The following is a 14,741-nucleotide window of genomic DNA, read 5'->3' as shown; positions in this document are numbered from 1 at the left end:
CCAGCAGAGTGCATGGCACATTCTAAATAGTCAAAAAATGTTCAATAAATGAATGATCTTAAAACTAAGAAACAGGAAATCAGGAATTAACCTCTTCCCTGCTCCCCTGACACACCCTGAAACATAGTATCTTCCATAACAGATGACCTTGAAATCTAGAACATGACTTGAAAATAAATATTTTTACTACTCTCCCTTCATTTTCAATGGAAACTTTTTTCTTTTCTTAATCATATACAGTGAATAGTATTTTGCTACAAATACATGTCTTTTTCAAGAACACAGTAATTTCAGACTCATATTTTAACCAAATGATAAGTATGTGTTTATTTTACCAGTATCTTTGAAGGATATTTCAAAATAAGTATATAAGTATATATAAGAATTTTATGGTCTCATGGTCCTTAATGTCTTTGAATTGCAAATTAATCATAATGCAGGGTCTTTTATATAATATGATGGAAAGTTGTCAATGTCAGTGTTTTTAGTTTTTAAACATCTGGATTTTCAAATAATAAAATGTCTTAATGCTACCTTGTAAATATGGCAACTAAGCAAAGTATGAAAAGGAGACCCACTTTGGTGCTCAGTAAGTTCTATGAAACTTTTAAAAAATTTTCATTGTTATCATAAGTTGTTCTAATACTGACTGAAAAACCATCATAGAAATGATAAATCACTTTATCTGAATTTGACATCTTAAATTATAAGAGTACGGCATTACTTAGGCACAGTTACATTTTCTAATGTTTCTATGAGTTTATGAAGCACTTTGAAATGTGGAAATACATTTCCCTGTATAAAAGTTACCTCATTATATCTATTCTCACGTATTTCTGTTAACTAACTTATTTCACCTCCAAACTAAACACTCTGTAGATAATTAAGTTATGGCTATTGTGCTGTTTGGCATTTTTGAAATTGAGGTAAAAGAAAAAGGCTGAGCCATGTTGCATTTACATACATGTGTGTAAGCATTTATCATGACAGTTGGAAATATACACGCAAAAGAAATGTTTTTGCTCAATATCTAGTGTAGAAAATAAGCACATTAGTGATACTATTAAAATAACAATGCAGGACATGGACAAATTACAAATTTTACTCTTCTAGCCAAAATGTTTCTCAGTCTAACCCTATGGCCCTAAAATGAAAAAATAAAGAATTTTTTAAAAAATGGATGGTTCATTTGAGACAAGTGTTCAATTAAATTCATTTGTGATGATAAATGAGGTTCTGAGACATAGGACCTTAGTGTTAAATTTAACCAGAAAAGGTTTTAATAGAACAGTTTGTTACAGTGCTCTATATTATCCTATCTAAATATAGTAAAGCTGTAATCAAAATGACATTCTGTCTACAGTAGCAACTCTAGTGGCTAAAGAACTACATGTGACATGACCAGGCTTAAAGTTCCACCGTGTAGCATTTCTTCACCTTTTAAAATCACCTCATTGACACACATATATTTATACAGATTAGTCAATTCCTAATTTCCATACATAATACACCTTGTTGAAGCTGGTTTATGTAGAAATCACTGTGAAATTCCAATTAGGTGCTCCATTTTTTTATGTGCTCCTACTTGGACATAAGTCAAATGCTAATCCAGCTGAGCATGTGACTGCAGGGATGTTGAATGGTGTGAGGAAATAGCCATTTAAAACAATGTAGTGCGTTAAAAACATGTGTAACACTTTTAAGTGTTTGTAAACCACATGGTTTTTAAAGTGGTGAGCAAAAACAGAAACTCAAGTGTGATAAAAACAAAGTGACGAGTTAACAGATGCATTAAAACTTTTGTAAACCACTTAAGAACTACCTTGAAGAAGCTCTGAAAAGGGCAGAAAACAAGGCAATTTCAAGCAGATGATATGCATTTCAAAGCCAATCAGTATCATTTAGATGCAGTCACTTTATCATTTATCATGAGAGAAACAATTCATTTTAGGCGTACTGAGCAATATGATCATACTATTTATGGAATACCTCCTATACACAGGCACTGGACTGGCTATGCATTTAACACTTGCTATTTCACTCATTAATATTCAACCTCAAATGGGCAAGCATCTGGAATGTGATGATGACGGGTCTCAGCACATTTTTTAAAAGACCAGGGAAACACAGATATTTTAGCACAGTATGTAGTTATTAGCCATGAGGGATAAGGAGGTTATTAGCCATGAGGGATAGGGAGGTTATTAGCCATGAGGGATAAGGAGGCATACAGACTGCCAGTTATCCAGTAAAAGATGGAACCCAGAAAATGGACATCTCCACATCTCCCCAGCTTTCCATAAGAGAAAAACGAATGGCTTTCCCTATGGCAAAAAAGCACACTGTCAGGTTCTATAGCGTGATGTTAGGTTCCCTCAGCACAACACTTCAGGATACTCCAAGTTTTGTATCCTGCCAACAAATCTGCCTTCTGGGTTCTGTGGGAATCTCTTACAAACAAATGACTTAAAATTTCCGGAACAAGACTGTCTGAATCTAAATGACTAAAATCACTTATTCACAGAAAACTTCATGAACTTTTCATTTCTTAATCAGATGTTCTGACTTATTTGAAGACACAGAATCAAACTATCTATTAATTATTTTGAATGTTTAATTAAGATGGGAACTTAGAGGCAACTTAATGGTGAACTGGCCTGGTTTGTTTTCTTTTTAACTTAACTACACGGTTCTCTGACAAAAGCATCCCACAGTCAAGGGTGGTTACAAGCCTAGATACAGAAAAATTATTTTCAAAATTCTGTTGTCTAGAAAGCAAGCAAAACATTTTAAATTGTTTTTTATTATTTTCATTTTTCTTTACCAATGGAGAACAGAGTGTATCTACATGGGGTGAAACCACATTCTTTTTATTGTCATAGCAAACTGTGGTATTGACTGATCTGTGCTGACATTTCAAAGGACGGATCCTGAAGACCACTGATAAAACCTTCAAATAAATTTCAGGAGCTACCGCGATGCAATGCTGACTGGGCAGCATATTTTAGAAGGACAAGGAGAAATGATAAAACGTTCCAAGGTGTCTTACAAAGGCAACCAAAAGGTCAAAAAATACCTCTGGGAAAGAATAACAGAGAATTAAATAATTTCAAAAGGATGGTTTTAATGACCTCCTTCAAGTGCTGGGCACATGGCACCGGGAATAAAGAAATCTAAACCCCTGACCTTGAAATACTACACAATTGAACTGACTATGAAGAATAGAGTGGACCCACCCCACCCCCCGCAAAAGACTCTAAAGAATGACAACCATCTGTCTTGAGTAGTAAGACCTAAGAAATAACACTTATGAATAAGGTGTGATTTATTTTATCACACAACCTGGACGGAATTCATTTATGTGATTCACGTGCAAACTTGCCTTCCATCACAAGGCTAAGCAAGTTAAGTCATCCTTTACCTTTCTGCTCATCAGAAAACAAGAGAAGTCTGCATTTATTTTTGCCTTGAGTATTTCAGAGACAGCAAAACAAAGGTCTTAATGTTCTAGTACAGTTCATGAAAAGATAAAGCAAATGCAGAGTCTACTTGTTTGATTCTGTCCTTTTAATTCCACGCAAGTAATACTTATTGCATATCTATCAAGTGCCACATTATGCACCGTGTGCTGGGATGACACAGATTAAAAAAGGATAGCTTCCCTCCCTGGAAGAATTTCTACCTTTAAATGTTCCATACCTTACAGGTCTGAATCTGCTAATCAAATAAACGAAATACAAATATCTTCATACGCCAAATTCAGTTTTGTTTTTTGTTTTGTTTTGTTTTTTTTTTGGTGCGCGGGCCTCTCACTGCTGTGGCCTCTCCTGTTGTGGAGCACAGGCTCCGGATGCGCAGGCTTAGCGGCCATGGCTCACAGGCCCAGCCGCTCCGCAGCATGTGGGATCTTCCCGGACCGTGCACGAACCCGTGTCCCCTGCATCGGCAGGCAGACTCTCAACCACTGCACCACCAGGGAAGCCCCAAATTCAGTTTTGTCCTATAAAATCTGAGGCATTTTCCAAGGCCATGAGATCTAAAAAACATAGTACTGTGTGTTCCCCTAGCCAATGTTTCTCAACCCTGAATACACCTCAGAATTATCTTGAGTGCTTTTCAAAGATACAGATGCCCAGGCCCCACACCAATTGGGTTAAATCATGCTGGCGAGGAGTGGGCCCCCTAGTATACAATTATTTTTCAAAAGTTGCACTCGTGATTATAATGTATAATCAGGATGAGGCCACTGAAAAGAACACAAAAAAATGCCTGACGTGCAGCAGGTACTCAATAAATGTTAGCCTTTATTCCTACCACTATTATATAATTTGGGATCGATTGTAAGACAGCATATAAAAAGAAGCGGCATGGTCCACATTTCCACTAAAATATACTATCAAGAACAAAGAAAAGAGTTATTATTGTTAGGAAGGCTTTGTCAAAGAAGGCTTTAAGCAGGAAAAGCATCTTGATCTGGAAACTTGATTTGGAAAGTATCTGAATGGCAAAAGAAGAGAAAGGCATTCCAGGAAGGAAAGGTGGCATGAACAAAAGGAAAGAAGGCAAGGATGATGGTGACACCCAGGGCAGGTTAAGGAGACCAGCCTGACTGCTGGCCCAAGGCCAAAGATGTGAACATTAAGAATGTAGTTGGGAAGCAGCCGCATGGCACAGGGATATTGGCTCGGTGCTTTGTGACAGCCTGGAGGGGTGGGATAGGGAGGGTGGGAGGGAGGGAGACGCAAGAGGGAAGACATATGGGAACATATGTATATGTATAACTGATTCACTTTGTTATAAAGCAGAAACGAACACACCATTGTAAAGCAATTATACCCCAATAAAGATGTTTAAAAAAGAAAGAATGTAGTTGGACACCCCAATGTTCACAGCAGCACTATTTACAATAGCCAAGACACAGAAGCAACCGAAATGTCTATCAACAGATGAATGGATAAAGAAGATGTGGTGTATACGTATATGTGTGTGTGTGTATACACACACACAAATGGAATATTACGCAGCCAAGAATGAACTAATGCCATCTGCAGCAACATGGCTGAACCTAGAGATTATCATACTAAGTGAAATAAGCCAGACAGAGAAAGACAAGTATCATATGATACCACTTATATGTGGAATCTAAAAAAAATAAGATACAAACGAACTTACTTACAAAACAGAAACAGACTCACAGACACAGAAGACAAACTTATGGTTACCAAAAGGGATAGCGGTGGGGAAGGATAAATTAGAAGGCTAGGATTAACAGATACACACTACTATATATAAAATAGATAACCAACAAAGACCTACGGTATAGCACAGGGAACTGTACTCAGTATTTTGCAATAACCTATAAGGGAAAAGAATCTGAAAAAGAATATATATATATGTATATGTATAACTGAGAAAAAAAAGAAGGTGGCTGGAGGAGCTAAATGCAATTGATGGAATGAAGGTCTTGAAGGACAAACTGAATATTTTTATTTGATCTGATAGTCAAATGGGGATAATTAAGGTTTTCCTAAATAGCTTGATGATATGATGAAAGCTACATTAAAAAAAAATCACCTGGCAGTGGTGGATGGGCTGTAGTGGAATATACAGGGGCTAAATGGAAGGATTCTACTGTGGTCACATGCTGCGTGGCAAGAGGTAACGACCAGTTGCTTGGACACTCCCACTAGCATCTTCTCTTCTGTCCTCACGACACCAACAAGGGGGTGGGGTCTGGCTTTTCCTCAAGCTGTGGGGTTCTAGTTCATTGCAATTATCAAAATTAGTGCCTTTCCCTTCAAGGAGTCTTCATTAGACAGCTGCCTCTCCCTTCAAGGAGTCTTCATCAGACAGCTTCCAAAAAATGAGCAAAATTTGAGGAAATCCCTTGCTCTTTTTATTATAAAGTCAGTGTCACAGAAGAGAATACCATGGCAGAACAGTACCTGTAGCTCTCAAACCTCTAAAATCCTCAATAAAGGCTCCTTGAGTTCCCAGCTCTACCACCATATGTGATTAATTCCTGGCACACTTTAAATGGTTGCAAATTATTTGGCACACCTCCCACTGACAGCCATCTCTATTTCCCCTTCTCTTGTATTTGGGATAGTCTTGCTGCCTTGCTTGACCAAGGGATATGGAAGAAGTGACATTCTGGAACTTCCAAAGCTAGGTTGTAAGAAGACTTACAGCTATTGCCTGGGTTTCCGGGAATGTTGCTCTTAGAACTCTGCCTTTCAGAACCCAGGTGCCATGGTATAAGAAGCTCCAGGCCCTTGGAAAATCCAAGTGTGAATGCCAGAACAGCTCTAGTTGAGCACCCCATCAGCAGCCAGCGTCCCTGTCAGCCAAGCGAGTCAATAGACATCCATCTTGGACATCCAGCCCAGCTGAGCCCTCAGATGACGGCAGCCCCAGCTGACCTCTAATTGCAATGAGATTCCAAGTGAGAACCACCCAGCTGCGCCCTGCCGGTCCACGAAACCGTGAGAGAAAATAATAAATTGTTCCTTTAAGCCTCTAAGTTGTGAGATGGTTTCTTCGCAGCAATACCCCTTTTCCAGTATGTATTTTACTTACGGTGGAAGGGTGGAAAGCTGTCTTTCACATCTTTCCCTGTATGTTGTCAATGGGCTCTTGAGGTATGTGGTTGAAAGTCAAATGGTGAGCCTAACATCTGTGGTCATTTTGAAATGAGGCTCAGTGCAGTTACATGAATTGCTTGGGATTATATAATCAGTAATTTAAAGACCTTAGATGTGAATCTAGACTTTAAAATTAAAGAATTACTGCTAAAACCAGCTCAGAAAACTACACATTCTTTTAAAATTGACTCAATTTGCCATTTATGCTTTGGAAAAGGTTTTGGCAAACTTTTACTGTAAAGGGCCAGATAGTAAATACATTAGGCTTTGCAGGCCATGTGGTCTCTGTTGCAGCTGTTCAATGTGTAGTGTGAAAGCACCTATAGAAAATACGTAGACAAACAGAAATGACTCTGTTCCCGCTTTGAAGAATCTGACTGTCTTTTGGTTTCAGACCCAATCTAACTCTAGGGTGGGTTCAACACACCTAAACTCAATCCAGTCCTAGGTTAGTCTATTAAAAAAATTCACCAGCAGTCATGGTTTTTATTCTCTTTTAACGAACATAAATCTTCTCAAAGAATAATTCCTCCACATATTTTAATTTTGAAAGTATTAGGGATTTAAATCTTTAAGGAACAAGGAATTTTGAGATTTCTCAAGAGGACTGGTATATATTGTATATTCTGTTTCTGATGGCCACTTAGAACTAATGAAATCAAGGCTGTTAGGGCATGCGTGGTGCCTGAACACGTGAAAGAAAAGGGAAAAACCTAGTTCATCTTTGGAATACCTATAAACAAGAAGGCAATTAAATATTCAGCAGTATATAGAAAAAGACCTGATGTTTTTTTCCTTTCCTTTTCCCCATGCTTTGTTTGATTCTGAAACAAAAGTCTAAAAACTTATAGAGGCTTCCTGATCTTTGACTTTAGAGAATTTTAGTGCCTTAAGTTTACTGTTCATATAACTTACAAAAAGAGTGTGCCCCTGAAATACTCCCAACTAATAGCTGGCTGACAAAATAATAACGTTATTAAAGATAAAATCAGTTATGGTAACTTTATATAAAATGAATCACTCAGCATTGCCAAAGTCAAGTATTGACTGGAGGCTAAAAAGAATGAAAGGGAGAGATTATATTAAAAGTGGAAACATTACTGAAAGTAAAATAAAATATTTTTGGAATAAAATATACAAGGGTCTGGTAAGCATATTATACGCTAAGGCAAAAATCCAATTTCTTACTAAGAAAGTTTAAAATGGAAGCATGATCTAATGAAGTCTTTAAAGAAGGATTCTAACAAGGATTCCTGGATAAAAATCATATTGTTTCTTTCTACAGTTTCCCTTTTTATTCCTGACAGACTCCAGGTGCATTTGAATGAAAACAAAGTGATTAAAAATTGTTTTTAATTAAAAATTTTTTTTTAATTTTAAATTTTAAAAAATTGTTTTTAATCTTTAATTTGACTTAAAAATTGTGTACCTTCACTGTGGAAAGAAAAATGACAGTAATTAAGGTAAAAAACTTTATTTAGGGCCTCTGTTAACCCAAGATTAAGTGGACAAACACTGTTTTAAGAGCTACAAATCAAGGCTCCCCAAAAGGTATAAAATGGATTCTAAAATTACGGGAGATGTCAGCAAGAGAAATAGTGTGGTGGAAAGTAGGTTGAGGAGAAAATAAGGTATTTACCCCCCAACTCTAACATAAAAACACATTTCTTATGCAAAATATTTGATAATCCTATTAATGACTTATAAGACTTCAGAAAAACCTTATAAAGGAAGGTTACATAGAAATATGAAATAAATGGTAACTTCTCAGTGACTTTTTTTATGAATCCAACAAAAACCTTACATTATGACTTCAAATTATAGAAGTTAAAAACCAAATCGAAATAAGCAGGATACCAAACAAATAAGATCTGCCTCAGGAATCAGACACATTATAAACCAGTCTCACAACATGATCCAATAGCTGATTTGTTAACTCTTAGAGTTTGAGAATTAAGAAATTTATGACTCAAAAAAAACCCCCAAAAAAACCACACATTTGTTTAAATATTTGAAAGACGATAACATTTTTGCTTCTGTAAAAACTTTCATAGCAATGAAGCTAAAAGTATTTTATGAACACAGCTATTACTTATGTTGCTTCCCTTACTCTCAACTTGATACCATCTCTATCATTGTTCAGCAGCAAAACTAACCGTAAGATGTTTTCTTATAGCAAAAAGAGACTTTTTCTGGTGGGCACAAGAACAGGATGGAGGAGGCACACTCCAAAAGGAATACAACGGACTCTAATGCACAGCACTGGGTCCCACAACTGAGCCACATTGATGGCAAACAAAAGTAGCTAAAAATCACCGTTGCCAATTATTTTAAGTTGCCCACAACATATGACATCCTTTGGCTTCCTGACACGACCCTGAACCCTCCAGAACCTACATTTACTTCTGCATAAATCCGTACGCAATTTTCTGGGCATTCAAACCACTGTGCCTCTTAAAATAATCCTCAAATCCCTAAAGTGAGTAAGAGTTAAGGGAGAAATTCTAAAATGTTCCTACTTGCCTACTGTATTTACTCCTATTTGATTATTAAACCTCAGCAATAAAGCTTCAATACATGTTAACAGATTGAAATTTCTTGCTGTTAAAGCAAAGTAGAGAAGCATATTTTAGGGATTGGGAGAGGGATAGGTGCTAAAGTGAGAGGCAAATAAAATGCACATAAATTGCTACCCTTTTGTAATTCCAACTCAGACATTATTTTGGAGGGAGTGTGGTTTTCTCAATCTGAACCAGAAGTAAAAGGACTGTCTCTTAATCCTACTGGTTCTCGTCACTGCAAGAACTTCCTGAACCTGAAGTTTATGAACTTGGGGACCCTATAACAATTTGTTCAGAGCTGATTCCTCAGGAACTATGTAAAAGTTATTAATATCTTCATATAAATCCAAAGATATGTTGAGCAGATTATTTTTAAAAGTACAGGTGTAGGGCTTCCCTGGTGGCGCAGTGGTTGAGAGTCCGCCTGCCGATGCAGGGGACACGGGTTTGTGCCCCGGTCTGGGAGGATCCCGCATGCCGCGGAGTGGCTGGGCCCGTGAGCCATGGCCGCTGAGCCTGCGCGTCCGGAGCCTGTGCTCCACAACGGGAGAGGCCACAACAGTGAGAGGCCCGCGTACAGAAAAAAAAAAAAAAAAAAAAAAGTACAGGTGTAGTAAGAATATTGTTTGGTATTATCTACAAATTCCACCAAAGGATGTTTGGGGCGATAGCCTGAGCAAGGAACTACCAGCATGGGTCCCATCATTATCCTTTTCTGGATCCCCCATTCTCTTTGTCCTGGTTCTGGGTCAGTATCATCAATAGTCAAGATCCTGTGACTTTAATTTGCCAAAACAAACCTAGAGCATAGCGTCAGCAAAAATAAATGACAAACTCCGGCTTCATAAATCAAATCGCAGTCTTCAGCTGGACTGGAATCCCCACCTGGAGCACAGATTCATCTTCTTCTCCCTCTCCAAAGTGCCTAAGATGTAAGAGAAGCTATTTTATGTCACACTTTCAGGGTATCTCAGTGAAAGCGGATAAAACTACCAGTTGGAAAAAAAAAAACGTAAGTGCAAGTAGTTTAAGACAGAGTCAAGGATTAATAGGTCAAGAGTAACTGGCACTGTGAGGTGGACAAGACACTCAGAGTGCACGTGACACATTAATTAACAGCCCTACAGGGGTACCAGAAAAAAATACTATGGATGTGGTTCCATTTCTGTACTACATAGTACAACCTACTCGACAAAATTACTTTAAAAAAAGAACAGTTCAATTCAACCTTTCAGAATAAACATTTGCTTTCTAAGCCTTTTATATGCAGCCCTAGGAGTAGATTTAATAATCACTAAATTATATTCAGGAAATTATCTTCATTTCAAACACTTTCTAAAATGTTTAACATAACAAATGTTACTGAAAAGCAAGGCTATTTGTTCCACTTATTTTGAAGGAAATTGGTGGCATAACTAAGAGAAATTTTAAATTTTCAGCTTTTTACATTTCAGGACCCTCTTTAATATACAAAAACATGGATATTTAAATCTAGCACGATAGCCACCAAGTAATGACATTAATGAACTTCTGGGGGAGGATCTCTGATGATTAGGATTTACTTGAAAAACCTGGTTTCATTAATAAACTATAATATCCAAAATTCTTTTTTTCACATACAACCCCTGGAGGTGAATCTACTCAACTACCTGTTATTACACTAAACATGCTCCTTTCAAACTTCGAAGACTGCCCTCTGATTTTTTAAGTTTTTAAACTACTCTATATAGACAACTTGACAACATACAGCTATGGAATGTTCCTTTGCTTGCTCTAAATACTTAAAGGCTTGCCAGTTTTCAGGGATGAAGTACTATATTCTCTGTCAAAAGCTATATTCTCTGTCAAAAGCTAAACTTTCATCCATAATCTGTAAACCTGTGTTACTGTCACCACCTTTCAGACACGTAACAAGATGAAGGGGAAGGCCAATTTCTTTCCTTATGGGCTCAGATATAAGATCCCAGCCTGATTTATTATTGTGATACATGCAATTGGTTATCCCATAAGCCCTCATTAGTTTTCTCACATTCAATGAAAGACTAAATCCAAGGAATATGGAGATTTGGGGCAATTTTCTTCTCTTTCACAAGACCACAGATGTTTAAACTGATACTTCAGACAAAAACAAAATTAGTAAGTGGAGTAATCTTTGTAGGAAAAAATTGGCCTATTACGAGAATTAAAGCAGCTAACAATTATGAAAATGCTTGGTAAACCATAAAGTAGGACAGAACATGGACTATAAGCTTCACAGGGGCAGAGACAGTCATCTGTTTTGTTCACTGATTATCCCAATGGCCTGGAACAGTCGGAACACATGGGAGACAGTCAGTAAGCATTTGCTGAATGAATGAACTATATGGTATAATTAATAGTGGGTAACAAAAATAATGAAGCCGAAATGCATGCAGTGGCATAAATCCTCTAGTTAAATGGTGCTGTCTTTCACCAATGCCCTTAAAAAGAACTCCGGGGTTTTCTTATTCAACATCTAGACTGGTGCACTCAACAAATTAAGCTGAGAAAAAAATGAGTAGTCAAATACACCGAAATCATTAAAAATCACATTTTGTGATCCACTCCTAAGTTAGTGTCTAAAGGATTAGAACTGGTTGTTCACTGATGTTTCAGAAAGAAGTATTTTATCGTTCTGAAAACAGTAGCTTTTCTAAATCTCCTTTCTACTCTTTACAGAACGTCAATCACTATTTCATCCTCATCTAATTTTCAGGTGATAGCTAACATTGTCAGCACTCATTATAACTTCATAATTCTACACAGTACAAAAGAATTTCCACATTTGGTAGGGCAAGAATCTGTCATTTAAATAAAACTGGAGCACGGTTCAGAAAGCTATATTCTCTGTCAAAATTTTTTTAAAATGTTTTCAAGCAGCATATTTGTGGGCACAATTTTATGGGGTTCTAATCTTAAGATATTTTTTGAGTTTCAAAAATTAAATGCGCTCTTCACAAGAATGAGTTTTTTGAAATAAAAAGTTATTTGTTCAAATAAAAATTAACCTAGGAAAACATCAAATCTTCAATAAGGACTGAAAAAAATAGGAAAAATATAGGCTTAAGCTATATGAAAATACTTCAAAGTGAAATTTAAGTTCTTATACTCTCAATTATTCCAAAAAGCATTTTTGCATTTTGATACTTTAATAAGTGTACAAGAATGAGTATGTTCTTGAAAATAAAAATAATGTAGTTAGGAAACCCTTTACCCAATAATTGTAACATCTTGAATGAAAATGAATAGGTATACAAAATTATTTTTCAGTTATTGAAATGTCTGCATTTGATTCGCATTTGGTTTACTTAAATTTAACCTGTAAAATCTACAAAGGTTAAAATTAACTTTTTTGAGGAGCCAGTCATGATCAAGAGCAACTTAAGAATTCTTGAAAAACAGCTTCTATGAACACAATGGCAAACCACCAAAAGTTATACAAATCACCAAATCTTCTTGAAAATATTATTTTTATGAGTCATTATTTACCAGCTTTTGTCTACACGAACCTGCTTTACACGTTTCTAATTTTCCTAATACTTCAAAAAGAACAGAGTGGCTCAAATTTCCAAGGCACATAAACTTTGTCTTAACTGTACTTGTTCCTCTCCCAGGGTGCGAAAAGGCTGCCTAGAATTTAGGTTTTACACTATGTGAATGAGACCGGTGCTAATATAATTATATTTGTCCCATTCTGTTAGTAACCATTTCCAACTGAAAGACCAGGGCAGGTTCTAAACATGTTCAATTCTATAAAGCCATTAGCAATAAATTTGATTCGGCAGTTTGGTGGGACAATGAAATCTGCTGAAAAAGCGTCTATTAGTCATTCTGGACAAACCCACCGGGATTTAAAGAATGAGTTAAGATCTTCAAAGGACGCAAGCCAAAAAAAAAAAAAAAATTAATCCACTGGATCTCAGTTTTTGAGTCTTTAAGAGGCTTTCCCTTTCTCGCTGCCAATTTCGGCAGCCCCTCCCGTAAGCTTTAGCTAATATATTGACTAAACTGTCCGCATCCTCTTCCCAGTCACGACACTTAGGTTTTGTTCGGGAAATTAAAACAAGCAAACCAAAACTGCCCTTCTTTTGGTAAATTCTCACTTTTTGGCTAACTTCCTACTCCAGGTGCCAATTAGGCTGTTCCAGCTCAGCACTAAGAAAAAGCCAGCCTCGATTTTCTTGCGTCTCAGTGATCCAAAATGTAAGAGTGAAGAAAGCCAAAACTTTGCGCAACTCTTTTTCCAAAGATCTCTGCGCGCGTTCTGCAACCGCGTCGACCGTCGCAACGGTTTGAAGAGGCAAAAGCCCCCAAAGCGGGCCGAGCGAGGCTCTCCAAGCCAAGAACTTTTCAGGGAAAGGGTGTCGCGCGGCCTCTGGGACAGGAGCGGGCGGGTGGAGACGCTGAACTTGGGAAACCCCGTGAAACTGGTCCTGCGAACCCAGAGATCTCAGGACCGGGGCTGCCCTTTCGGCTAATGCCAGGAGGTGCCTCCAGAGTTTCTTCCAAAAGGCCTTAAATTCAAGGCAGCCCTACCACTTGTAGAAAGAGGGGACGGAGAGGAAGCTGGTGGTACGCGAAGGGGAGGAAAATCACAGTTAGTGGTGGTACCCTCCTCACCCCCGAGGCGGCATCTCCACTGAATCTCTAGATGCTCTCGAAAGGTCTAGGCCCGGGCGGATTCCTGCGCACTAGGGCCGGCGCGCCCAGGTCTCGGGATCCTTAGGCCAAGAAGCGCCGCGCGCAGCTGGGGAGGGGAGAGCGGACTCACCTGGGGTTGATGGCTGGAAGGCACAGTCTCGGTCCGCCGGAGCCCGGCTCGGCAGCCTGGCGCCGTCCGCCGAGGGGCTGAGCACTTGAAACGCCCACCGCGTGCCGTAGAGCGCCCCGCTGGGGCTGACTGGTTCTGCCGCGGGGCACAGCTTGAGCGGAACCGGGCTGGCGGGCAGGGGCCGGACCTGAGCGCCCGCGGCGAGAGCTGCTGCCGGGCCGTGGGGCGGGGGCGGTGGTAGACTGTGCGGCGGGGCGCCCCCAGCCCGCAGCAAGTTCTCGATCAGGAAACTCTTGCCCAGGTTGCCGAAGCCCGGCGCGGCGGGGAAGTTCAGCAGCGCGGAGGAAGCCACCACGTCCCAGTAGGCGCCGGCATGGGCCGCCACGGCGCTCGGGAGCATGGTGCGGCGCCCCGGACCGCTGCGCGCCCGCTTCCGGACCCGCGCCCCGCGCGCCGCCTCCCGCAACGCTGGAGCGCGCTCACCCGGGAAAGGAGGCGAGAGCACCGCGGACGCTGGCGGGTAGGGAGAGATATTATTTTCTGGGCTGGGCGGTTTTTTAAAGGAGGGGAGGAGTGAGTGTGGGAGGGGGGAGCTGTGCGTTTCCCCTGCCCGCGGCGTTGGCTCTGGGGGCGCCGGGGGAGTCCCTCCCGCCCTCTATGCAGATTCAGACTTTTTTTTTTTCTAGAAGGCTGGAAGGTGTGTCCAGCCCATCCATTCATGTCACCCGGCCCACAAAGTGACAGACG

At 39.3% G+C, this 14,741-nt stretch overlaps 1 protein-coding gene across 1 annotated transcript in view; it reads right to left on the bottom strand.

Moving 5' to 3' along the window:
* DBX2 (developing brain homeobox 2) overlaps positions 1 to 14,394 on the bottom strand; it is a 39,219-nt gene extending 24,825 nt beyond the window's left edge. Inside the window, exon 1 of the mRNA XM_060165593.1 lies at positions 13,995 to 14,394. Within this exon, the coding sequence (XP_060021576.1) occupies positions 13,995 to 14,394 (400 nt within the window). The remainder of the gene's footprint in view (positions 1 to 13,994) is intronic.
* Positions 14,395 to 14,741: the final 347 nt, after the last annotated feature.

Source organism: Lagenorhynchus albirostris, chromosome 11, assembly GCF_949774975.1.
Source record: "Lagenorhynchus albirostris chromosome 11, mLagAlb1.1, whole genome shotgun sequence".
In the NCBI taxonomy this organism is placed as follows: domain Eukaryota; kingdom Metazoa; phylum Chordata; class Mammalia; order Artiodactyla; family Delphinidae; genus Lagenorhynchus; species Lagenorhynchus albirostris.
The sequence above is the reverse complement of the archived record's forward strand: the minus strand, read 5'-3'. Positions and strand labels throughout refer to the sequence as shown.